Source organism: Empidonax traillii, unplaced genomic scaffold (genome assembly GCF_003031625.1).
Source record: "Empidonax traillii isolate 1590-97213 ecotype Southwest subspecies unplaced genomic scaffold, ASM303162v1 scaffold843:size495593, whole genome shotgun sequence".
Classification (NCBI taxonomy): Eukaryota; Metazoa; Chordata; class Aves; order Passeriformes; family Tyrannidae; genus Empidonax; species Empidonax traillii.
Window position 1 is genome coordinate 285,174 of NW_020956036.1, and position 27,695 is coordinate 312,868.

General features: G+C 41.3%; 1 protein-coding gene across 2 annotated transcripts in view; it reads right to left on the bottom strand.

The window, feature by feature from the left end:
- APP (amyloid beta precursor protein) overlaps window positions 1-27,695 on the bottom strand; it is a 201,531-nt gene that overhangs the window by 36,181 nt on the left and 137,655 nt on the right. For both annotated transcript variants that reach the window (XM_027902117.1, XM_027902116.1), the window contains 4 exons: window positions 23,526-23,600; window positions 22,302-22,460; window positions 12,179-12,307; window positions 10,017-10,116 (listed from right to left, as the gene is read on the bottom strand). In XM_027902117.1, coding sequence (XP_027757918.1) covers window positions 10,017-10,116; window positions 12,179-12,307; window positions 22,302-22,460; window positions 23,526-23,600 — 463 coding nt within the window. The remainder of the gene's footprint in view (window positions 1-10,016; window positions 10,117-12,178; window positions 12,308-22,301; window positions 22,461-23,525; window positions 23,601-27,695) is intronic.

Consider the following 27,695-nt stretch of genomic DNA (forward strand, 5'->3'; position numbering starts at 1 on the left):
ATCTGAGCTTAGAGTGAATCACACAGAATGACACAACTGAGCTTCCAGAACAGGTTAACTGGGAAAAGAAAATCCATCATTTAATGGCACAAATGAAGAAGAAGATGCTGTTCGAGTGTCTATGCTCCCACGATTTTGGGCTGTTTCAGTACTTGTGGACACTGATACCCTTAACCTGATTTAGGATGACAACTCATTTATGAATAAAATTACACATATATTTGGTACATCAAGAAAATTTCTAATAACTCAGCATAACAACATTTCCATAAGCAGGCAATGTTTTACCAAGCCAGAGCCTCCCCATCTGAACGGGATCTATGTTTTCAGAAAGTCCAGCTCATCTCAGCTCACCTGCTCTCAGATCCTATTTGCAAGCTGGGCAACTGCAAGATGCTTTCAGAAATTTGTTATCTACCCAAAGAAAGGAATGACATCTTAAAACTGGCACATTATGAACTAAATTATTAGCTCCTTACAGCACCATAGTAGAAGCAATTATCAGGAAATACTAACAAGAGAGGCTGAGAGAAAATATGCCACTTCATAAAAGACTAAAATCATACTTTAAAATTTTGGTACCACCACATGTTTTATCTGTAGCATCTCAAAAACAAGTGCTCCACCTTTTCACTTTCACTAAAGACACAACAGAGCACAAAATCAACTCAACTAGAAACTTATGAGCAAGTCTGTAGCTACGAAGTAATCCAGACCTATGCTGCTTTTAAAATCAAACATATCCAGTATACTGATCTAAAATAACATAAATTCAACATTTTCACATTAACTATAGCCCCACTACTAGCAGAAACAATGCTCTCCAAAACAGAATTTCTCAGGCTGTTTTCTTTATGACACCAGAAAATGACGAGTGAAATAACTGGAGATTTAGAAGACAGTCCTGGCCAAATCCACATTTCCATGTATCCAATCAAACATAAAAAACCAGGAAAGAATACAACCAATAATCATCTAATTGTTCAAAGTTTAATGCATTTTTTTCCACTGCACAAAGTCACCTGTAGACTCTTTCCAGAGGGGTATTAAAGCAAGTTGTGAAATGGACACAGTCTCAGCCTGCTGCTGCTGTGTCCCCAGAGTGGTCTCGTGGTTATAAATTTCCTGTGGGACCTGGAGTGGGGATGACAACTTGCTATTTAAAGAGAAATGTCTATTAAAAAATACTTCAGGCTGGAGTAATGGAAAGGACATAGAATAAGGACTTAAAGAAGGACAGAGTGCTCTGTCCCTCAGCTCCTCAAGAAAATCAAGGCAACACCTTTGAACCTCCCCTGCTAAAGAATGAATGAAAGATTTAAATGCTCACTGAAATAGCAGATGCTTGGAAAATTAAAAAATTACTTTGTTTATAAACCACAAGTCCACGATTACTATCAGAAATTCCTGGTTTTCAGTTGTAACACTTGGATCATGAGAATAGATTTCTTAGAGGTGCAAGTGAAACAGAATAGTGTTATTCAAAACAGAGGAAAATATTCTCTTAATAAACTTTATAAGACCTTTTTATTCTGATTAAATTTCTGAACTAGAAAACAAGATGTCCCACATCTTTCCCTGATGAAAAAGCCACCCCCTCCCCCCCCAAAAAGCCATGTGAAGCTATTTATCCTTTTCCCAGTATCTGTGAGCCCTGGAGGAAGCTGGTTCTTTTACTGGCTGAAGTCATGTTCACAATATTTATGAGATGGAAAGAGGGCTTGTGCACACAAAAATCAGGATTCAAATTTTTTCTGAAGAACATTAGTGCCCATGACAGGACACAATAGACCATTTAGCTACAAAAGATGGGGAGGATATAGTACATTGCTAGTGAAAGCATTTCAGAACATCAGTGTCAGTGAAGTGCATTTATATCTATTTTAATCTTCTACAATTCTGTGCCTAATTTTCTACGACAGTCAAATATTCTGGACAGAAAATAAGAGATGCTTAAAAGAGGAAAATGTTGGATCTGTTTCCGGAATTTTTTCCTTTTCTCCTAAGCTGCAGCAAAGGACATATTTTAATAGCAAACAGAGTGAGTCTTCAACCTGGAGAAGTAACTGAGGTTCTTCAGCATTTCCAAGCTCCTGAACAGTGCACAGAATTTACAAAGCGACACAGAACTGTCATTCCAGCTGGCAAGTATCTTTGCCTATTAAAATATAACACACTGAGGAAGACAGTTCATTCACCTCGAAGGGCAAACTCCTGCACCTGGAGAATAACTCTATGCATCAAGGAATGCTAGGGGCTGAGGAGCTGGAAACAGCTCAGTAGAGAATAGCCTGGGGTGAGCCCTACTGGGCACCAAGATATAGATGTGGCAGAAAAGAAAGTGGTCTCCTGGGCTTCACCGGGCAAAGCACTGCCAGCAGGTGGAGGGAGGTGAGCTGTTCCCTCTGCTCGTCACGGGTGAGGCCACACCTGGAGTGCTGTGTCTAGTTCTGGGCTCCTCAGTACAAGAGGGACATGGACATGTTGGAGAGAGTCCAGTGAGGGGCACAGAGTGACAAAGTGACTGGAGCTCCTCTCCTGTGAGGAAAGACTGGGGAAGCTGGGAGAAGAGAAGGCTCAAGGGGATCTCACCAATGTGTACAAATACCTAAAGGAAGAGTGCAAAGAAGACAAAGCTAGGCTCTTTTCCATGGTGCCCAGTGACAGGACCAGAGCAATGGGCATGAACTGAAACACAGGAGGCTCCCTCTGAACAACAACACTCCAACTTGAGGATGACAAAGCACTGGCAGCTGGTTCTGGGTGGCCCTGTTTGAGCAGGGGACTGGGATCAGATGATCTCCACAGGTTCCTTCCAACCTCAGTCATTCTGTGCTTTTGTGACACTGGCTGATTGCCTACATAAACAAATACATTTTAATAATTGTAAAAAATATTTTACAGCGAATACAAAGTGGCAAAACTGATGGCTTAGTAAAGACAAGTTTGTGATGCTTAAAGAAAAAGATTGTTGAAGTGTGCGTGTGTGTATATATATATATATATATAAAATATATATATACATGTATATGAAGTAGCCAAATGCTTTAAAAACCAATGTCCTTGGGTGGAGAAGGTCTTAATTGCTCATCAGGCAGTCTACCTGAGCCATATGTCAGTATTCAAGCATATAAAAATGTATTTTGCCGTGTAAAGCTTAACACAGATTTCATTCACTCATGTGGGAGAACTCTGCTATCTTTAACCACTGACCTAGCAATGTATTTTTTGCTACAGTCCTAACAAACCATCTATTCAGCTGAATACTATAGGCCTTCAAGGGAGAAGATTAAAGGTAAATATGCACTTGACAGAAAATTCAAATTTTTCTTTGAAAAGCTAAGGTTACTGGATACACACAAACATGCCAAATCAATTATGGGGAGAAAGCACAGGCACAGTTAGTGCTGAAGTCACTCCAGGGTACCTGTGCAAACACACATTCTCTGAAAGCTGCTTCTGACTGCTTATTCCAGTTGCATTATCCTCATGGGCACAGAGGGCACAGCAGAATGTCAGGAACAGAAGTCTGTATGACACAGCACAGGCACACCAAACAGCCTCTTGAGAACTAGGAGGCAGGTTTTACAGAACCTTTGGCAAGACCTACACATAACTGTGCTAGTTCTAGAACCTCTGTTTAAAGTTTATTGAGAAATTTCTCTGTGGTGCAGACATATCCAACAAATCTCAGTGGAAGACTTGCTGCCATGGAAAAATGTGCCTGTTTTAAAGAGATGAGGGTGGAAGTTCAATACTTATGGGTTTGGCAAAAATGACATTTCCTTGTGCCCAAAATTGAACACCCTACTCAGTATTAGCTGGGTGCCTGGGGCAATTTAGAAATGACAATTCCACTGAACTCCAGAATGGCAGACAGTATAAATCTTAAAAGGAATGGTCCAACCTGTCTCAGTTATGGATTTCTGTAACTACTGCAGCTGCACACTGGATTTACTTTGGCTGGATTAAGCATATTTGTCAACTGGTGCAAAACCAAACTGTCCCAAGGAAGAACACCACTGATGATAATTCCTTATCTTTCTCTCTGCCAGTTCACTGAACTTGATCTATCCCACTACACATAAATCCTAGAGTGTTAATTCATCTACCCATGTTTCAACAACACTATTTTACTTCACCACAATAATAAAAAAGAAGAGGCATTATAAGTGCACTGATGCATGACGTTATTGCATCGATCAACTGCTACCAAGACTTTTGTCTCTACTCTAAGAGGAAGACTAGAACTGGGTCCCATGAAGTAGCCTAGAACTGCTAGAACTCCACAAACAAAAAGAAATTTCAAAAATTGTCTAGCCTAATTGAATCATAAGGTTGTTGGAGGTGAGGAAGACCATGAGAAAATGGAAACAGCATTTGCACTGTGGAAGGATCAAGGGAGAGGAGAGGTTTCATTTGATGATTGGAAGACCAGCCCTGTCCACACCACTACCAACATTTGAGGACTTTATTGTGGTAGCTTTGTTAAAGTTATAAAACCTATTAGTAGGCTGATTCCCTCATTTTCCCCCCTCATGGACTTTTGCCTGTCAGGCATGGAGACAATCCCTCATAGGTCAGTGTACCCTGAGGTACTGACCAATCATGTTCTCTCCTTGTTAGTCCACTCCCTGTTGACACCTCCCTATGTTTATTCATGTACCCCAAACCAATAATTGTTAGAGGATTTGCATGCTCCTCCCAGTCTCCACCCTCTTTCCAGACCCTTCTCTACCTAGCCCTATAAAACCCACCATTTTGTGTTAATAAGGTAGATCAGCCTCAGCTGTTCGGGTGTTGAGTACTGTCGCGTGTGCCTCTTTTCTGGGTGTGCCTTCAGAGTGAACTCAACCCTCAGCCATTGCCTTGAGCTTATTAATATCACTTACAAGCTAGGCAAGAACCCTGAGCTGGTCCGGTCCTTCCCCTGACACAAAACTGCGACATAAGGTAATTATTCTCTTACTTGGTATGAACTACACCGTTCTGTACAATCTCATTTGAATACTCCTGGAAACCTTTCAACAGCCTTTTAACAAGCTATTGACACATTAAATGTATGTTGACTTCCCTCCATTATTCTGGTATCTTGGTATGGTGACCCAACTTCAAATAAAGGTTCAGAAATCTTAAGCATTGCTTCAAGATCTTACATAGTTTTGAAAGTAGAATTCTTCCCTTCAGCTAAATCTCAAGACAGAAAGTACAAGGGTGAGTTACAGAAAAACGAGGCACTGAGAAGTCCCACTGCAGTCTGAAAGACACTACTAATTAAATATTCAAAATGTAGTATTTTAAGGAAGAGGATGAAGACAACAAATCACAAAAGCAATGGCACCAAATAGGACAGACACAGAACTCCTTTTTTGCAAAGCCCCCAAGGGCCTGTTTCAGTTTTGCAATATCAGCCCTCAAACCACAATGGTTGTTGTTTTGGACTGTTAGCCTGCAGCAAGCAACTAATGCCCTCAAACTTCTTAAGGAGGAGAATGAATGGAGAAGAGCATCCTCATTCAGCTCATGGCAAGAAATGAGAAAGGCTGTGGATGGGCTACAGGTCAGAACCAGCAGCTAGAAACAAGTAATCACCTATTAGTCTAATAAATGGTGAAAGACCAGAGCCAACTTGGCCCTCCACCAACAGGTATTGGGGCCTGATGGTTAAAGAGGAAGGGTTAAAAGAAGGCAAGTCTTCAGACACCTTTAGCCTGTAGCTTGTCCTTTTTCTAAAAATACTTGCAAATACCTTCACAGGAAGTTGTAAGGCAAATGTCAAGAGGCATGTATTGTTCAAATGTTTTGTTCAGACTTTGTGATCTGGGGTCTGCCTGGGTTTGTACTCTCTTCTAGCTCTGTAATGTGAGTGCGGCATCCAGAACATGCTGCAGAAGAACAAGACGGGCGGAGTGGAATAGAATAATAAAATAACAATAGCTTGATTTTATTTGCCAAGGCACAGAAGAAGTCATATTCTTTTTCTTATTGCTCATAACTGAGTATTTCTGATCTTAGGTAAAATGTGGTATTAATACAGTGCTGAATATTTCATCAGCGGTGGGCTAGAAAGGATGAAGCTGAGGACATCAGTTTGGAAATGAGCAGCAAAGACAGAATTAAAAATTCAGTTCACTGCCTGCCCATGTGGCTGATGCACAAAGCTCTGACGTAGCTTCTGATTCAGAAGCTCTGCCTGCTGTGCCACTCCCAGCAATAAATTGCCTTTTACATACATGGATAAGCAGTCTAATCAAATAAGGATTTAAAGCAGGATGTGTTCAAAGGACCTGCTGATTTCTCTTAAAGCCTGATATTGCTCTCTCTGGGCTTCTATACGTATTAAACAGTATACGAGATTCATCGGAGGGAAAAGGTGAGTACAAATACCTAGGTAGGCAAATACCTAAAATGTGCAAATAAATGTATCTTCTCAGATTTTTTGTGCCACTCTCCTATTCCTGGGGCATACTCCTGCTCGTGAGAACCCCCACTTAAAGCCAAGAACTACATCAGTTGCTGAGAGTGACCTGGTTTTTAGCACATTTGCATCATTGCCCCTTGAGAAATCACTTGCAGCCAGAATGCCAAATGGCCTCCTACCCAAATGACCTGCTTATGCTTTCCAAGCTTTGTCAGAACAGTCACAGTCAGACAGACCTTCTGCAGCTCTCACACTGGCCCTTTTTGACCTGCCCCAACATGAATAAAACACAGCCAGCAGCATCGTTCCTCACACATCTGGAACTCGCTGCTACAATAGGTGCCTGTCACCCTAATGGGGCATTTGCACACTATACACTGGTCAAATGCTTAGCAAGAAAATCCTAAGTTATAGTGCTGCTTTCTACCCTTGGGAGTGCTCTGGGTCTTCCCACGTATCCAAGTACTCCTACAACACTCCCTGTTAAAGCTGGTGGACATGAGCTGGTGATGAAAACCTGCAGATAAGGACTATAACTCTTAAATTTTACCCTGACTTCCTGCCACTATCTCTGCTGGATTTATGGAAATAACAAGAAAAGGCTGTTTTAAAAGGCATAAAAGCCTGCTTTTAGCACAGAAGCTGAATTTCATGTTTTGGATTCTGCACCTTAAAAGCACAGCTGTAAACCTGCTTTTTGAGTCAGGAACTTCAAACATCAAACTGTATTTTTAAAGGGAACTTCAAATGTCCAACTGCTAGACTGCAATTTATCTGATCACCAAGCATTAATCAAAAAAATCTTCAGACTGTTGAAGAAAACATTCTCTATGCAGCTTCTACGCCCCAGGAATAACTCCAGAACCTACTTCATACAATTCAAATTCATTGCTCAGCAGAAAGACTTCAAATAGAACCGACAGGAGTTACAAATGTGCACCTTATCTTCAAGAACATCTTTCAGTGACAAAACACCACCTACTACTCATGGATACTACTACTGTGGCAACGGACTGCCAGGAAGACATAAGGGAAATTTTCATGTATTTCTAGTTTAGTTTCTAAAAAAAAAGAAAAAATAAATTCCAAGACCTAAGATTCAAACTTGTCAACGACTGCTATGGAGAAACTGCAAAACAAGTCTTAGTATCTCTAGCAGTGGGAAAAATCTAGTAAGAAACAGCACCTTATTAGAGGTAAGAGGAATTGAACCCATCGTTAGATCTCATTTATTTTCCTGCTCATAGAGTTACTTGTTCAATTTAGGGAAAAACTACTCTTGTCAGAGCTCTGCCTTCTAAAGCAAAGACTGTTCACTCCTCAAGGTGAAAACAGTTCATGAAGATCTCTGCAGTAAAGAGTGGAACTAGAAACTGAAACTGTAATACGCAAAGAAAATGAACTAAAATTATTTTCAATCATGTCTCCTTACATGTAATTTCTTATTCAGACACTGTGTGTGTGAGATGTTCTTACCTAGGTTATTTTTCAACTTTCCTGCTGACTCAGAATTTCTAAGTCAATGGTGCTAACAAAAGGTATTTAGTGAAACATTTGTCTTTTTGGTGAGAGCTATAATATTTCTTGGGAATTCTACAAAGTGCCATTTTATTAGAATTTTACTTCTCCACAGATTCTGCAGCTGTAATAGATGTCCTTTCCCATGGGTTTAGAAAGAGCATAAAGACTTAGAAATTAAAAAATTTCAGAACAGAATTTGAATCAGGATGATCAGTGCTCAAAACTAGAAGAATATTGTCTCCTTTAACAGATGGGAATGACCTCCACAAACTTTCATTAAAATCAACACGTAAAACCAAGCATACAGACAATGTTACCGATGAGAAGAATGTTGATGCTAAAAGACATTGTGCTTTTTTCTCATAACTGAGAACTATTTTATCTGGATCTGATATTTTACCCAGATCTGATAGTGCTTTAATTTGTGCTGCTTAGTAACTCCCAGTATGAGAACTTCATTTTCATTGCTTTAAACTTTGCAATGCTTTAAATAGTTTTTAGCACAGCCTAAAAAAAAATTAAGGTAGGGAAAAAACTACTCAAGAGACTGTGACAGACATTTTCTTTGAGATTTCTTAGCTGCTCTCATCTTATTAGGAAATAATATCCTGCTAATTTTAGGCTCTTTTTTCCCCCAAAAAAATTAGTATTACATTTGCAATTAGGAGTGAGATTTTTGTAAACCACTCAGCAGTTAACAGACTTTTGCTCTCATGTCAATTCAAAGAGTCTGAAATTCCCATTCCATTTCGGTAGATAGAAAGGAGAAGAAAATTTAGAAGAATGCTCTCACCAACAAGTATTAACATTACCAAGAATAGAATAAATTGAAACTTGAAGCAAAATCCTCAAGGGAATGATAGCGGTGCAAAAGGAAAACAAACTGAGCATCTCAAAGACCTTACAGTATTGACATCTTCTTTGCTACAGAAATAATATGATTTCAAATCATCAATAAGATGTTGTTCGTCCCCCAATGACTCTACACTCACAGACTGAGATTGCTGATTGAGTCTTATAATTGTGGAGCATCAAAACACATAGGGAAAGATAATTACTAACCAGTTATCTTTTTGTTTCCTCCATGTTCCTTCCACAGCTTCCTGATCTCATCCCCTGCCCTCTCAGGCTACCTCACAAGTAAAAGCACATCTCCTTCCTAACTTAAGCTTTGGGCAAATGAATCCACTGCTACTCCCTGTCCATCCCTTCCCTGTGTCCTAAATGCATCCTAATCCTTACTGCAGAGGCATGCCTCCCTCCCGTGTGTTTTAAAGAAATCAATAATTTATTTAGTTAGCTGAGGCTGGTTATTTGTGAAACTAATCCATTACCTGCCACTCACACATCTTGTGAAAAATGCAGTTCCAAAGACAATGCCTGTCCCACCTCCCGCCTTTACATTTAACCATGTGTCGTTTTTCTTTAAGAGTCCACATTAGCAATGTGGACCTGGAGGGAAGGAAAGGCCACTCTCCCTCCCAGCTATCTGCTGTGACAGCACTCAGGGAAGATGCAAGCATGGGGCTGTTGCTACTTAATTCATCTACAGCCCAGCTCATGTGCTGGACATGTGGGAGGAGAGGAGATAACCATTTGCACAACTAACCAAGAACTAAATGCATGACCATTAGGCTTCTGTCAAGTCGATACTTACACTTTTCTTGGGTGCTTGGGTCTGCAACCAATTTTTTAGCTGTGGGATTTCCAAAACATCTACATCAGATGATGTAAACACCTATCATGTAAGTTAAGTATCCAAACCCAGGAAGGATTTGCTAAATCTCATTGTCAAGAACTATACCCCTGTAGCATGGAGGCTCCATATGTCAATGAACATATTTCAGGGAAGGCATTTACAACAATGTGATGATGCCACTACATGTGTTATACAGGATTTGTATTCCAAACGTTCATTATAATTTAATTTAAAATTTACAAACATTGGCAATTTTACTCTTTTCCAGCTGGGATAGTGTATCAATAGGAAAAATGAGATGATGTGTTTTAGCTTTTGGTGTTAATTTTTCATCACAGAAATCTATTCCTTATTCCACATTTATGGTTTGCATACCGACTTCATCCTGGATCTCCTCTGCCACAGCAGGCACGTTGTAGAGGAAGGAGAGAGACTGGTTCATGCGTTCATATATCACACGTAGATGTGTCATAACCTATGGAAACAAACGTATTTTAAGGAGAGGAATACTATGGATAATTTGACATTATCACAAATTTTACAGGTTATAGAAAGCAAGTTTTTTTTCACTTGTTCTGTGCATATGATTTTAGTATGCTCTGTGTACTGAAACTGTCAAATCCATTACAAAATTCACCTCTCCTACAGCTGCCACAAAAAATAGCTTGTAGATATTCTTCCACAGCAACTACCTGAAATCCCATGGGAATGCAGTTATTTAAAGTAGGGATTTACATGTGCTGTGGGGCAGAGCATGTACACAAGCAGCTATTGTGGCAGAAATCCACAGCCTCATTCATCTTTCAACACCATTTACATTTGCCCATACCCTTAAGTCTTCACAGAACACGCAAACCGAGTGAGGTGCAATGATTGCTGCATCAAAGTGTTTCAGTTGTTTGGTTCTATTTATTTATTTATTTATTTATTTATTTATTAAATCCCAACATTGCAAAAAGAAACAGTTCTCTGGGAAGAAAAAAAAGAAAAGCCTTGTAAAAACATTTGCCAGCATTTTCAGCTGAAAACAAAAATATTTCTACTGAGAAGCATTGCTGCATTGCCTCATGTGATTACATCTCTATTGCCTCAGGTGCCCTCACATTGCTACAGATTGAGTCACGACATCACATGATAAATGCTCCCCCAGGGTACCCTCCATAAGTATCACCTGTCTTCAATAGAAAGAGAGCTAGAGGTGCATTTTAAAAGTCTTAGAAGGCTGACAGGGTAATTAGGCCTAAAAAAGAAAATGAGTTGCAGAAAGCTATTTTAATTAAACAACGATATGATTTCTTCAAATCCAAATACAGTATTTATGGGTTTGAACAAAATATTTTGGTTTTCATTTTCCACTGGAAAAAAAACTTTACAAACAGATCCTCCAGTCTGTATTTCCCAACCTTCTGACCAATTCAAGAAACAAAGATGCTGAATCAACACCCATTCCTATAACGACATACTAAGCAACACACTTCACTTCTCATTTTTAAATACCAGTTTCCATTCACCTGTGCTGCCACACAACCAGCACTAGATTTTGCTATTAAACAATCCAGTGACTTAGAAACTAAGTCATGTTAGACGCTTAAGACAAGACAAAGGCAACAGTCACAGCAGAAGGCAGTTGGAAGGGTGCATTTCTAACTCCAGCCATTTCAAGGCAGCACGATCTGATTGTACACATCTGGCTGAAATAGATGTTTGAGAAATCTAATCTGCCATTCAGGGAAGTACATGGTTTTGGCTTTTAGCAATACCAGTCAGTTCAAAAACTGTGGCTGGAACAGTGCCTGCCATTGAATCCCGCAGAGGGAACAGCACCAGATTCCACAGATTACAGCACACTGTTTTTACAGCTTATCCATTGTGCCTTCAATTTTAATTGCTGTTTTGAAAGCCAGCTACATCTTCAGTCTTGGGGGTTTTGTTTTTTTTTTTTTTTCTTTCTTACCCTCCATGATTTATGAAGACAACATAAAAGCTGCTCCAAAATATACACATTGAGGACTGCAGTAACATTCAGCAGTTAAAATGCCATGAACTAGTGTCTACTTTAAAAGAACACATTAAACTCAAGTGCATTGCAGTAATCACATTTATAGACATAACAAGTACCTCTGCAATGACTATAGGAAGGTTGGTTGCAGTCAGATGGCTACAGGACTTCTTGTTCTGCCACTTCAGCTGAGGGAAGCACAACCATGTGTGGCTGCTAAATCTACTACTGACGTTTTCCCAGAGGTATTATTTACCAAAGCATTAATGAAGACTCTCAGCATTAATGCTCTAAAAGGCTCCTCAGGAAATGCCCATGGCTGACTCACTGTCTCGATAGACAGAAAACCTGTTTTCCAGTTCTTCTCAGAAGAAAAATCATACCCACACTACTACATCTCTTTGCCCTAATCTTCTGATGGAGAGCAGATGGTTTTTGACTGCATATAGATCTGTCCACAGAAAGGAGTCGGGTAGTTTGTAAAAAACAGAAATTTCACAGTGGTTATGAATAAACTTTAACCCTCAGTGGGGATTACCTGAGATCTGATTTGGGCAGCTTTCTTTGGGTCTACCATGCGGACGTGTTCGAAGTGTTTGAGGGTGTGCTGTCTGTCCTTCTGCTCAGCACGCACGTACTTCTTCAGCATGTTGAACACGTGACGAGGCTACAGGAAAGAAATAGGGGAAAAAAACCATCAGTTTAGAACAGCACATGTTTTAGTTCCTTGCACTGGACCTTCATCACCACCAGGCAAAGTCCTCTCAGAAAATCTGAGACTCTGCTGGAAGCATTTCAAGGATTCTCCACATGTGGTCTCCTATGCTGGATACTCAACCAATATCAACATCTGTCAACTACAGGTAAACTTCAGCAACAAAAAAATTACAGCTGGTAACTTTTATAAACAGTAAACAGAAAGTGCATGTTCAGATTCGGACCAGAAGGTAACCTGCCCAACTGCTGCGTGGAAGACCATGTGAAAGCACAACTAAGCCAAAGAATACTCTGCTCTACTCTGAATTGATGTGTTCAGCCTGGAGGAGACTGAAGGAAGAACTCATTGCAGTTACAGCTTCCTTGTGAGGGGAAGTGGAGGGGCAGGCACTGATCTCTTCTGTGTGTTGACCAGTGACAGGACCCAAAGGAATGACTTGAAGCTGAGTCAGGGGAGGTTTAGGTTGGATATCAGGAAAAGGTTCTTCACTCAGAGGGTGGTTGGGCACTGGAACAGGCTCCCCAGGGAAGTGGTCACAGCACCAAGCCTGACAGAGTTCAAGAAGTGTTTGCACAACGCTCTCAGGCACATGGTGTATTTTGGGGTGTGTCCTGTGCAGGCCCAGGAGTTGGACTTGATGACTCTTGTGGGTCCCTTCCAACTCAGGATATTCTGTGATTCTATGAATAACCACAAGATTTGACTGCAAAACTTTTAAGAAGGAAAAAAAAAATCCAGATGCTCCTGCCCTGTCACTATTGCCACTCTCCCAGGGAGAAAACAAGGAGGAAAGGAACCACTGGGCTGAGATACAGAACATACACATCCAGAACACTCAACTGACTGAAAAACCTAAGAAACGACCCTCTTGGTCTTCTAAAGTTTCTCAGCTTAGGTGCCAGAGCTTGTAAAAATCTTAAGCCTATGTTTATATTGCAAGCGATTTTAATTAGTAAAAGCTATTAAATATATGCCTTAGGGCATTTAATTGAATACAATGACAAGGTGTGTAGCTGAAGGGAACTTGAAAATATACACAGACTGATGACAGAACAGTGAAGTTTAAGATGTGCATTCCTGTGTACTTTCCTGCTCTGCGCAGTAACAGAGTCCCAAACCAGGAAGCGTTCTCCAGCATCCAGCTAAGACGTTCATTTTTAACTCAGAGTTTATGATGGATTCTGGAAATCGACACCCTCTCCCTCCATTCCCACTTGTGGTGCTGCGCTTGTGCAACCTACCTGAAGGTGCTGAGCAGTGAGAAGACAGGGAAAGGTGACCTTACTGTGCAGCAGATTCAAGAATGAGCAGAAGTGGTAGAGAGCTGGTCTGGGCACCAGCAGTGACACAGGGAAGAGTGTGTGGAAGTGACAAAATGAGTGTCAGAGGCTCCGTGCACAGCCTTCCAAAACGGGAAGCACTGTGGGCGAAGTTGAAGTTTTAAGACTTAGATCCATGGACAAATATAGAGCCTAAACTAATTTAACATTTACACGAGAAATTAATACTAAGCCAGGGAGCTCAAAGGGTTTAAAAAGCCCTTCAAGTTTAAGAGAAGCAACAGATTTAAATATGTCTGAGGAAAGTAACCCAAAGGTTATTTGCAGAAGATCTGTCAGACAGAAATAGAGAGATATGAAGCCACTTCCTGCCAGAGAATTAAATTTAGTGGCTTCATGACAGAAAATTCACTCATGAGGAAAGTAACTCCAAGCCCCCAAAGCCAACCTCATCATCAACCCTTGGATGATGCTGCAAGAAACTGTGGACAAATGCTGGAAAGTGAGTAATCCTCACAATGTTGTGGTAACAGCCAAACAACTGAAATGCCAACTCTAAAGCTTTATAGAAATGAAGGCTAGAAGACCAGGGAGTTTAACAACAAGAAGAGAATTCTGAAGACAGAAGTTTTTGTTACCTTTCCTGGTAATTCAGCTTTCCCTGCCCCCAAGACACATCAAGGTAACTGGTTCAGGCAGACTGGAGAGAAAATGATTAATTTCTATTTTTTTAAAAGATATTCCAAATTAAGTATCATGTTTAAAACCAGAAGAGAATAGCTTTTGTTCTCCTGGAGTGTGTTTGCATTCACTGCAGTATGTCAATGAAACTTTACAAGTAGCTTGTTAGTAGGGCAACAATCTTGAAAACGCCTGTCAAATACCACTAACAGCAGTAGTCCCTTGGGTACCAGGCCCAAGCAGCCCACCTTAAGTGCCTTTAATAACACTGAGAAATGTCCCAAAATTATCACTATAAAGGAGAAATGAATGCATGCCTCTAGCATGTCTGGCCAAGAAATCTTCCCGTGATGGCAGCAGAAATCCATAATTCAAGTTTAGGACAATGCAGAAAGAATATTAAATACAAAGTGTTTCCTTACAGAAGCAGGGATTGCTTTTTCTCAAGCAGAAAAAAAACCCCAAAACACTAGAAACTTGCTGTGGGTAGGAATATAAACCTAGAGAGTTTGTGCTTTGTTTTTATAACTGTCCATATGCATGTTTTAAACGCTGATCTCACATGGCCTAAAAGCTTGTGACACTGCTCATTGCTTTGCATACCCCAGTGTGGCAGCTACCACAAACAAGGACCACATTCTACAGCTGAATGTAACTTAGAAAGCAAAAAAATATTTTAAAAAAAATTGATTGTTTTCTTCTCAGTGCTGAGAACTGTAAGACCTACTGCTGCTTGCAAAGTTTTAACTAATTCCTGGATCAGCAAAAGTACCTCACCTCAAGTCCTACCTCTGGATTGTACTTCATACATATTTTCTTTTAAATGTCATTATTGAGTGAACTGGTTCTGTTTTAAAATCACAGACACTTTTTGCAGAGATACTTTTAGCAGGATTAGCCCCAAAATCTAATACAAGCAGAGATGTGAATTCCTGTGATGGTGGAACAGAGGGACCACAAGGAACAGCCAAGGTCAAGCACAGAGATGGGGAGAGGCTGAGGAGACGCAGTCAGAGCCTGTGTGTGAAGCCATTATATTCACAGCCATCTATTACTTCGACCCTGGCCCAGAACCTTCAGACTAAATTATAAATGAAAGCTCTGCTATTATCAGCTAAATTAAGTTCCCAAGGCCTCAGCTCTGACATTGTCTGTGGCAGAAGAACAAATGGCTGACACATCCCTGGGCCAGCCTGGCACCTCTTGCTCCTCATAAATAATGTACCGACCACCAAACTTCATTAAAAAACTCTGGGTCTAGCACTTGAAATGCTGCTGCATTTTTTGCCAGGAAAAACTGTGTGTGTTAAGTAAAAAAAAAACATCTCACAGACAAACTAACGTGGATCGGCCACCAGGGGCTACCTAAGCCTCATGAAGTAATTCCACTATTTTCAGTGGTTTGTAATTGTTTTGTTTGGTTGTTTCCTTTTTATTTAATTTTTTTTTTTCCCAGTCTTCCCCTGAAAGCAGCCAGGATACCACTGATGATGTTGATGACTGTGATTTAGGTAGTGACAGGAATGGCCAGCGACTTCCTAAGCAACAGGATACAGCACCACACCAAAATGCATTTTATTTCATTAGCAGTGCTGTTCACTTGGGAATAACACTGGCTACTGAGTACTCCAAAAAACTGCACTGGCTGGCAAGAAGCTTAAATCCAGTGTCATGGCACACACTCACTAGTCAGGCAAATGCAGAAAAAAAGAGACCCAAACACACAGGGTGCAGGTGTGCGGTGGCCAATCCAGGATGAACCAGTGTGAATGCTACCATCATGTGCTTCCAGCTATTTTAGGCACACACTGTCACACCACTTGCTCCCATGAAACTCATTTCAAAGCTCCCCTTTTCTCAGCAGTTCCAAACACTTGCTTTTTACCTAAAACAGCACAGATCGATCGTAGCCCTTTTATGAGCTATCATGACAGCCTAGCAGATGTACTCATGTCTGCAGGTAATTTAGCTGTCAGTTAAAAATCCTACTTATGCTAGAGAATGTTGTCAAAATATTATTTTATATAGTTTTCACGAGTATGTTGGGACTTGCATGCATTCAATACATTTGGTACAAAGTGGACAGGTTCACAGACTATGTATGTGGACTATGTAGACTACCTAGGCTGACAATGCACCACTAAAAACTGATTTTCTACATAAAACTGCAGAGAATATGCCTTGTCTCTTATTTGGAAGACAATTCTTTCTGCAGTTTTATATGTATATGTGTATATGCACCAGGGCATAGGTACCTGTACTGCAACTCCCTGCTTTGAAAGCTCAGCCAGGCATTCCTGAAGCTGGTTATCAGGTTTTCAGCTGCACAGGGCATAAGCCAAATGAAACAGAAAACACTGGTGGCTCCTTAGCTACCTGGTGGCAAGTTCCAGACCCACTGACTCCGTAATCCAGTGTCTTTATTTCAGGTGGCATCAGCATTGAGATAAGGCCACCCCATAAAGGAATCACACAGGAGATCTGAAATGCTCCAAATCTAATTTCTAGCAAGTTACACATACACAGGCACTTATAAGGATACAAAACCACGCAGACGCCCTTCCCCACAATGATCTCTACAGAGCTCCTGGTCTACCACTTCAGATTTTAAGGGAGTGATGAAACAGCAGAGTTTCGCTGAGCTTGGAAAATGGAAACATCAAATACAGTTTGCATTGCTAAAATCTAACTTAGACTCTCCTCAAGGGAATCCAAAATACTACAGAGAAACCACATAAAAATTAAAGCACTTCTGTGTATTGAAAATACAACTTCCAGGCTCTCTGCCACGGAACTTCCATAGGAAATTCTGAGCTGGCTTGTCATTTTTGATCAAAATTCGCTCTAAATCAGAGAGGAAAGTTTCACAATGCTGTATTGTGCTACTTAATCTTGCCTTAAGAGAAAAATCAATCAGAATTTTCTGATTACTGCTCCTGCAATGTGCAACAATTGCTTCTTTTCATTCACTACTAGGAATACCTTGTGCACCATATTCAGTATATTTTACCTGCTACGTTACTGACTAGCAGGTCATGTTTCACACAAGAGGAGTAACTCTAGAAACATTCAAGAAAGGCTGGACAGGATGAATGCAAGACTTTTACTTGTGGGAAAGATAACTAACCCCCTATCCTGCTGCCTGTCCTGTGGAGTTAAAGATGCCTTCTCATGATTTCTGCTAATTTATAACAAAACATGTCACCTCACATATCACAAACATATGGCAGCATTGGTACCTAAAACTTCCATTTGCCTCCCCTGACAAGGACCTTTCCTGTGGCCAAATGAAATGAAAACAGTATTTTATTCAATATATTATTTGCTTTTCAGTATTTGAACTTACTGAACTTTGACAAATTAAGATAAATTTTGTTTCTGCTCACTCTTTTAAAATACTTAATTCCAGATACAACAAACCTCACGACACTCTGGATTTAGTCACATAGAAGGTTCAGAAGGTGCTGGAAAATGGAGTTAGGTGACCATGTTTGTTGAAATATGACTTGGTTTAAAATGAGAGCTGAAATCCATGCTATTTCACCAAAATCCTACAAAGTTAAGTGTATGTGCGAAATTCCACAGCTGGAAGTTTATGGATTTGGAGGAGCAGAGCTAAAGGGTGGAGTATTAGAGCTGGACTGTTCTTTCCTGCTGCACAGGAGGATTTTTATCACTAGATCAGCAGCAGTGCTTTGGCCTCCTTCCAACTGCATATTTCCACAGCAACCTTGTTGGACTCAGGAAGGGGTCTGATCTTCCCAAACACTGAGGCACTGAGCATGGGCCCCTCTGCATTCCTCTTCCCTAACCAAATAGCCAAACTTGACTAGTTTCAACTCGTGCTGTGCTCTCTTGTGAACAGAAACTGCTCCCACAGCACAAAGGCACCAGAGCAAATTCTGAAGGCAAAATTCTGAAGAAAAAAACCAAAACCAAACACATGGAAAAAACTCTGATGTATTAAGGTACATTGCTAGGGTTGATCTTAATGATCCTGCTCTGTTCAGCAAGAATTTACATTTCAGTAAAATACTGCTGAACTAGAAAAGAAGCATTTAAAGTTGATTTTAATGATTAAATGCTCGCTTTAATCTATGCGCAAAGTAAGGAGGTTAATTAATTACCTTTCAAAGTTTTCCTGTATGTTTTCCTTCTCTGAAACCCTTTATTTCATCACTAGGAGCTGGATTTCTTTTTTGCTTCTCTTTGTCCCCCACGACCAGCTTCCCACAGAGAATGTGCCTCTCTTACCAACAAAGATTAAAAGGGAGACATAAATCCACCAAAATTTGACATGCACGTGAAAGAGGGAATACAAGCAAATTACAGAATCAATCTCCTCACAGAGAATGATGGATTTGAATTCCCCCATTTAACTTGCAAAATGAAGGGGAAAATTTCCAACTGTTTAAAAAACTAGAGGCATATTGCTTCCAGCTGCCACTAATCCTCCTTTTCTGTAGTAAGCCCATCAAGCAGGATGAAACAATACAGTATTTTGACACTGGATACTGAACAGCTGCACCCCATTTTCAAAGGCAACAAAGTAGAGCAGCACAGCTAAGCTGGATCAGGAATCAAGGATGAGGATCAAATTTTAAGTTTCTGGGCAGCCTGCATGACAGTGCTTCTGAGAACAGGAGTACAAATATTTGGTTTTGCTCAAATTTATTTTCTCGTAGACCTCGAAGCTATGCAGTTTCCTCTCTGTGTGCTCCCTGCCTCCCTTGCTGCCCCGACTGGTACTCTCAGGCACACCTCTGACACTGGCACTGGGCAATCCTCCATGTAACACATGGAGGAAAAAACCCTGCAGTTACAGTTTTTGCTCTGGTAGAGAAGCTCTTCATAAAGGATTCATAAACTTATGTATTTTAGGTAGAACAGCACTGAAAACAGCTGAGTTGCTAGGCAAGAACGTACTGACTACCCTGCTGTCCCAGTACAAGGATCCTCCTAGTCCCATATCCTGCTATCCTACAAGGAAAGCTTCTTCCAAAGGAGGAAGTAAATGATGACGCTTCTCCTCACACAATCTTCCAGGTTCCCTCTGTCCATAGCTCAGGGACTTCCCCAGACAGAGAATTTTCTCTTCAGCTCCCCTGAAGAGAAACTACCCCTTGAACACAAGCACCAAATGATCTGTGCACACGGAGAAAACAGGAGGTCTCAGCAGGTCAAGGATTTCATCATTCATGGAGAACCATGTATCACATCCATGATCAGTCCGATGACACCAGGAGTGCCAGACTCACTGTACACATATGGAAACCGATCTGCAGGCAAGGAGTGGTCATGGCTTTCTAGGCATCCAAGAATAAAATGAAATCCTGCTGCTCCAAGTGGTCTGCCAGAAGTCCAATAAATCTTGGGAGATGTTCAAGTAAAAGGCAATAGGTCCAAGTTATTAAACAGCACACGGGAAATACTTCTTTGTACACACACACATACACACCTACATATATATATCCATACACACCAGACTTAGGGTAACCCTCCTGGCTGTGAGCAACACTTCAGTAAAAAAGCCTAACTTATTTTTTAATTTAAACCCAGATTCTGTCCTTAAAACTAGAGAAAGAGCCTCCATAACTTTAAATATTGAGAATCTACTTTCGTAGTAAACATACTAATAGCAAACCATGTAACTTCAAGGCTGTGAAAAGGGTTTTGAACTGCCAGAGCAAAATAAAGCTAGGCTATCAGAGCTGAATTTTCCATTAATCCCATTTTCTCTTTGGCAAGGCAGGCAAAGTTTGGATTCAGAGTGTATTCAGATTTCTGGCTCCGTATCTGCAAAGCAGTAAGTGGACTGGATTAACTCATTAGGCCATTCAGCTATCATCAATCACTCCCCAGGTTTCATCCTCACAATCCAACCAGACAAATACTCCTGCTGAATTCAAGGTCAGTGTTTTCATGGGCTTTGACCCACACCTGACCAGCAGTTCAGGGGCACACACCTCAGCTGTCAGCAGCTACAGAGCACACAACCCAAAAATGCCAAGGCAAGGACAGGACCATCATCACGACTGACTAAGGACTTGTTTAAACTGTTAACCTCTGTTTAAACTGTTCACCTCTGTTAGTTTTGAGTTGAGTCCCCATTTGGTAGCACCTTCAGCTCATGTTACGTCTGTGCTTGCTGCTTGCTCCTTTCAGAATTATTAGCTTTTGTAGGATATACATAGGATATATACTCAATATAGGATGCACCTCAGTCTTTCAAACAGTACCTTTAAAACTTCTACTGGAGTCGTGTATCGAGCCATGCTCTTTGACACAGCCTTACAGGCCTGGTGCCTCTCCCTTTGATGCAGGAAATGTATAATTAATTTTCATGTCCTGGGAGCTGACTACAAGCAGCACAAGCACAAAATGCAAGTTCTTGTGGTCCCAAAGTCATTGTTAACATTTTTGTCCCTTACACTTCTGCAGCTGAAGTTCACTTTCTATTGTCTGCATTCCATAAATATGAAAGGTTGAGTTGCCTTGTGGTAGGAATGAAGTAGCGCATTTTGGCAGCTCTAGAGACTGTTCTGCTCTTATGTGTGGTCCCCATCATCCTCTTCCACAACCCCAGATACCTGCAGAACCAAGCTGTCAGCCTGATCCACACATAGTTTGAAACCAAATCATTTTACTGGGCTACTTTTCAGACAGAATTACATTTGCACAAGGCTCAGCTTGACAGAAGGAAAGTTTAGCTCTAAAGCCAAACGTGAAACCCCACCTCCAATGAATAGCCCAAAACCAACTGCAAGGAAGCAAACAAGACCTGCAGCCAGTCCATGCTCTCACCTCACCTCACTCAGTTCTGAGCTGCAGACTCCAGTTTCCTAATGGAACCTGCATCATCTTCTAACTTGTTTATCTGTCCCCTGATGAGCCCAAGCCCTTCACTACCCTCAATGTGGTCAGAGGTTATAATAAGCAAATCACACTCAGGCCAGATAACATCCTCTACCGATTTCATACAGAACAGCTCATCTTCCACAAATTACTGTACTGCAAAATACACATTAACTCTTCACACAACTACCATGAAGTCTCCCCCTGACACTTTAACCTAAGTAAAAGATTTCCCTTTGACTTGGCATACTCGGTAAAAACAACCAAGTTTCGCACCATGGGGTGGAGAAAAAAAATTCAAGGATGACGATGATAAAGAACTAAGATGATGATCACTTTTCCACACTCATCAAATATGCAGGTTTCTCTGCAGAAGGAAATTCACTTAAAATACATAATTTAATCAGGTTAGTCATATTAATGTACTTCCCTGTGAGGCCAAACTCACTAAAAGACTCAGCAGTGTAACAATGTTTTTTTTCCATCTAGGAAGTATTCAAGGTGAGAGGTATATAAAACATTTTACTGCTCTTCCAGTGTGAATCTTCCAGATTCTCTTCTTCTGGAGTTCACTGACCAGTTACTGTGGTATCGAACACAAGCATCAGAGCTATGGAGTCATTAAAAATTCCATGCAATCCTCATTCTGAACTTAAATGTTTACACCCACCAAAAGCCATCACATCCAAACCAGACAACTTTGAAATGCTAGTGTGTGTCTTCACACCACCCAACAACCCTCAGAAGATCCTTCACCAAACACTTCAACAGTTCAACAAGCAAAACAGAAAATCACAACCACCCTCGTCTTCAAGCTCCATGTTGAACATCTTACTGTGCATCACTTGGAGGGACACTTCATCCTTCTCCTGAACAGTTACAATTTCTGAGAGCCAAATCGCTGCCACATCATTTGGTTAACTACCTTTAGGCATGTATCTATCCATCTGTAGTTATTTATGTACAGGGGGTGCTTGTGTCTGCATTTATGCAAACTAAGTGACTGCTGTAGTAGCTCTTGCACACGGACACACAATCCCTGCTCCATGGCTGGATTGCACTGGGCATGCCTCCTTTTCCCCCAGGAGTGATCCCCACAGCTGCAGAGGTTCTGGTATCACACTTACCCTGGGTGGCACAGTCTGCAGGGCTGTGATGTAGTTCTCCAGAGCAATGCGGCGACGGTCATTCAGCATCGCTTCCACCCGGGCCATGTGAGTCTCCACCAGCTGCTGTCTTTCATTTGCTGCTTCTTGTTCCAGAGATTCCACTTTCTCCTGGAAATGCTGAAAAAAACATCCGTCACAACAGAAACAGTGAAGACATCAGCAGAGAGCAGCAGACGTGAGCAGCTCTGTCTGCAAACCAACAAAATCTTTCCCCATGTCAATCTGGTCTGGCTCCCCGGAACTCTGCCCTGAATGCACCTTTTACTGATTTCAGTGGGAACTGAAATGCCCTGTATTCATGAACATCTGGTCATATTTTATTAAACTAATAATAAAATAAAATATCCCTGACATGTTCAGGAATCCTTTGTTTGCCTCAAGACGAAGGTTCAGCACTAGAGAATTGTGCCCAGAGCAGGAAGGAGTTTGACAAATGTACAGCCCTGCCATCATGACCTCATGAGCAAACCTGTATGGGGAGAGGAAGATGTCCAACCTGAACACAGTCACTATAATTTCCTTATAAACTGGCCACCAGGAAGAAAAACTGAGCCCAAACTTACTCCAACAGAGGAAAAGACTGACTGGGTAATACGCACAGAGAGCAAAGCTGCGGGATCTAATGTGCAAACCAACCTTGTTCTGAACCTTTTTATAGTTCTGCCCTGAAATCATTCCAGCAGTACTGAATAATATCTGACAGTGGGATTCAAGGAGTGTCTGGCTTGTCAGAATTTTTGAATTATAGTATAATTCTAGACAAAATAATTTTTGGCTGAGGGTTTCTTTCAGACAAAACTGATGGTGATCCCTTCCCTAAATCGCATTTTCCATCTCTGCTTTGAGCTTAGGTCCTGCAGCTCATATTAGTTTATCACGGCCTAAATTTTGATAGGAGCTCACAGGAACCAAGTTTTCAGTTCTCACTGAAGGCATATCTAAACTCAAGTGAAGTTCTACCCCTCTGTGCAGTCACGAGTCCTGCACTGCTGTTCCAGGGACTGGCTGCAAAGTATAGAGATGCTCAGCAGCCACTAACAGCTGGAAACAAAAATAGCAACAAGAGCAGAGAATAATATCGAATCTCCATGAAAGCATGTTTTAAAATTACATCACACCCAGCACCCCTTGCACTTTAACTGAGGCCCCAGCTGGCAAGGTTGTGGTTGCATTTTCCTTTACCTGGATAACGGCTTTCTTGTCAGCCTTTGGCAAGTTCTTTGCTTGGCGTTCTGCCTCTTCCCACTCCCTCATGACCTAATGAACAAAACAAAGAGAGTGACTTTCTATTTTCCTCCCTTGTCTCAGGGCTTAGCAACAGACAAGCACTGCAGCTCCAATAGTCATCTTTTTACATTCCTCTCCTCCTTTTATCTCTATAAAAAAAAGTGGTTGCAACATTCAGCAAAGGTAGGATCCTGTTATTAAACAAAGATGGTACTTCTGTGCCTGAGCACCGTGCCAAGCCCTCCTTCACAACTCCACTGTTAACCAGCCCTCGAGCAAGGGAAGTGAAGGTCTCCATGGCTGAACACACTGAGCCTTTTTCACCTCGGACAGAAAGAAAACTGCTTCCATTTATGTACATACTCGGACGAAATGAGTGAATTTCAACTCATTCTAATTGTCACCATAGAATTTTTTAAGTTTATTTGGGCTGCATCGCTGGCTTTTGAGTAGGACAGATGAAAAAATACACATAATTTGTGCTAGTCCACCTACTTGTCCAGAAATAGGGGTATTATCAACGGTCCAAGAATCGACAGAAAAATAATGTAGGGAAAGTTTCAGTACCAGAAGCAATTACTCACAACGTGCATTTCCTTTACTTCCCTTCTCAATAAAACACAACACTTTCAAACCATTTAATAGAAACAGTCAAAGAGAATTGAAAAAAAAAAGCTCAAAATTCAAATGCATAACTGAAATTTTACCAAGACCAATATCAAAGGCAGGAAAAGTGAGACCTGCTGTGCCTCATGTTTGCAAGTTGAGCCTCCACCACTTAGTTCCTGTCTTAGTCTTCCCAGTTTTCCGACACATCAAGCTCTTTGATGCACAGCACTGGTGGTGTCCCAGGGTACCTGATTGAGCCTGTGACCTTAAAAAACCCCACACAAACATGGGCTCAAAGGAGATTTTTACAAGTCCCAGATCTTGAAATGTAATCCTTCAGAGTTGTAGGCCTTAATGATTGCCCAGCACACTGACACCTGCACTCTACACATGGGATTTTGTTGTCAAGTTTTCATCCTCCTTTTCACCTCAAGCCCTGGATTGTATCTCAAGACAGCAACAAAGCAGTCATAGCAAAAACAGGTCAAGTCAGTATCACTGAAATTATTCATCAATAAGAGATTCTGGCCTCAATAACTTGGCCTCTGTGCACTTATAAACCTATTCTCCCTCGTTGACAGTGCAGATCTATGAAAGAGACACAGATTTATGGCTCTTCAAGCATTGGTGGCTTTGAGGAGGGAAAATGACAACTTCTGATTGAGATTTAAGCAGCAAGCCATTTCAAACTTCTTCAGAACTCAGGACTTAGCGCCTGGCAGACTCCTTTGAAATAGGGCTGTAGGGGTCAGCAAGAGGGAAGGATGCAGTATGGAAAATGTCATTCATTATCAAGAGTACAAAAATCTCATTACACTGAAAGCAGCGGAATTCACTCCCATTTTTTACACGGGAGCACAGAAGCATATCTGCAAGAGAAGAATTTATGGCAGACATTTGGGTTATAGCAATCAGACGAGCAGAGGTGATTGCCTGAAGGTTGGCTTACGGAGAAGGTGAAAGTCACACCAATAAGGCACCTATGTTCATCAGGGGCTTTTGTTCCACATTAAGTCTTGACCCTTTTTCTGGTAATAACATCATTAAACCTCTCCAAAGAGCCCTGACTGTAACTGAGGGGGCAATCCCACAAGCCTGACAGTTTTAAGGAAGGAAACAACCTCCCCACACACAGTAATAGGGATGGTGGAATGTAGGGAGTACATGAACTGGTATTATTTAACATCTTTGTTGGGGACATGAACAGTAGGATTGAGTGCACTCTCAGCAAAGTGACACAAAGCTCAGTGATGTGGTTGATACTCTAGAGGAAGGGATGGAATCCAGAGGGACCTGGACAGGCTGGAGAGGCAGGCCCGTGCAAACCTCAGGTTCAAGTTCAACAGGGCCAAGTGTGGGTGCTGCACCTGGATTGGGACAATCCCAAACATCGATACAGGATGAGTGGACTGAGAGAGGCCCTGCAAAGAAGCGCTTCAGATTGAAGCATGGATGAAAAACCAAATAAGAGCCAGCCATCTGCACTGACAGACCAGGAAGACAAATGCATCCCCGGCTGCATCAAAAGGAGCACGGGCAGCAGGGAGAAGGGAGGGGATTCTGTCCCTTTACTTTACCTGCAGTGCCACATTCAGCTCTGAGACCCAACCTAAAAAGGATGTGGACCTGCTTGAGTGGGTCCAGAGGAGACCATGAAGATGATCAGAGCACTGGAGCACTTCCTCTGTGAGGCCAGGGTGAGAGAGCTGGGGTTGTTCAGACTGGGGAAGAGAAGGCTCCAGGGAGACCTTATAGCAAGCTTTCAGTGTCTGAAAGGGGGCCTCCACAGGCAGGAGAGGGACTTTTTTCATGTAGTGCAAAAAAGTAGAGATGTAGTGATAAGAAGGAATGGCTCTAAACTGCCACAGAGTATGTTTAGATTAGATATTAGGAAGAAATTCCTCACTGTGAGGGTGGTGAGGCACTAGCACAGGTTGCCCAGAGTAGTTGTGGATGTCTCACCCCTAGAAGTGTTCAAGGCCAGGCTGTAAGGGGTCTTGAGCAACCTGGTCTAGTGTAAGGTGTCCCTGCCCATGGCAGGGGAGTTGGAGGTCCCCTCCAATACAAACCATTCTATGATTCTATAGTGCCCCAGGACTAAAAGTCAGCTGAAGACCTCTCCAGGATGTTGGAATAAGTGGGCATGCAGTGACACAAAAAAAATCCTGAACATAACACCAGCCCTGTTCAGGCTGGTTGAGGACTGAAATATTTTCAGATATTTGCTTTGGAAAAAAACTTCCAAGAAGCAAGACTATTCCAGGACACAAGGTATCATTAAGTTCCTATCATAAGGACTCTACATGCTATGATTCCAAAAATATTGTAAACAGCCAGAGGAAGAGTAAATTTAAGACATAAGGACGTCACAAGATGTCTGAGGAGGGAAATGTATAAATATACTGCTCCCTTGAGTAAGGTTCAGTATCTGGTTCATTAGACTATTTAGTGGCAACTAATTAAGTAAGGGAGCAGTGCAGGAGGTAAGAAACTAAAAAGAGAAAAAGGGGAATTGTACCAGAAGAGGAAACAAGAACCACAATACTTTGCAACCACTTACCATAACCTCTCCCTGTTATACGTCAGAGAATAGCAAGCATTTAAAGGTTATGCCTGAATCACGGAATGACTATCCCGTTTGCATGGCAATGGAGCTTTCCTGGTATGGGGGTTGCATTAATTATTCTTGGGAAAAGTTTAAAATTGTAGGTTAATGTAATTCTCTTTACAACACTGCCTAGGAAAGTTTATAAGCCTTATTGCTGCAGGTATGGTGCAAAAAACTTTCATGATCCACAGTGTAAAGGGACGGACGCTTGAGAGCAGAAGGGATTAAAAGAGTCTGAACCAGAGGTGCACCAGGAGCAAGAGACAGACTACCCCAGTAAAAGAGTCTTTTAGGAGCTGTGAACTATGAGGAGACACAATCACCGACTCAAGCTGGGTCTCTGCCTGTGAGAACATCTGCATACATGAGTAAAAGAAAAGAGTTGTCAGAATTTCATGGTAAACAAAGGGAAATCTCAGAAGAGGATATGCAGAATAAATTTGCATTTGCCCTGATGACGTGTTTTAAAATATTTCATGTCAATATAATTTTTTTAGTGATAAACTTCCCTACTCTTTAGATGATTACGTTTTGCATGTGAAATAGAATGCATCTGATTTTTTTTATTACTTAACTGACTGTCCCAAAATAAAGTGTGCACCAAATCAAATACTATTTTAAAACTTGCTGCTTTATTAAATAAAGAAATACCTGTATTTTGTGAACAAACCATGTGCTTCAAGACATACGTCCCTCAGTGATTTCACAAGCAGCTTAAGCAAGTTAATGATTGATTTTTTTATATTTTTAATGTACCTATCGTGGTGCTGTTTCCCAGATCTGATTTCGCTTGCTGAACTGGCCAGAGCTGGTTATTTGAGTCGTTTTTGGAGGAGTGACACTGCAGTGAGGCAGGGAGCTGACCTGCCTCACCCGCCGCTCATTAGTGCTGACAGGAGGGATGGCTG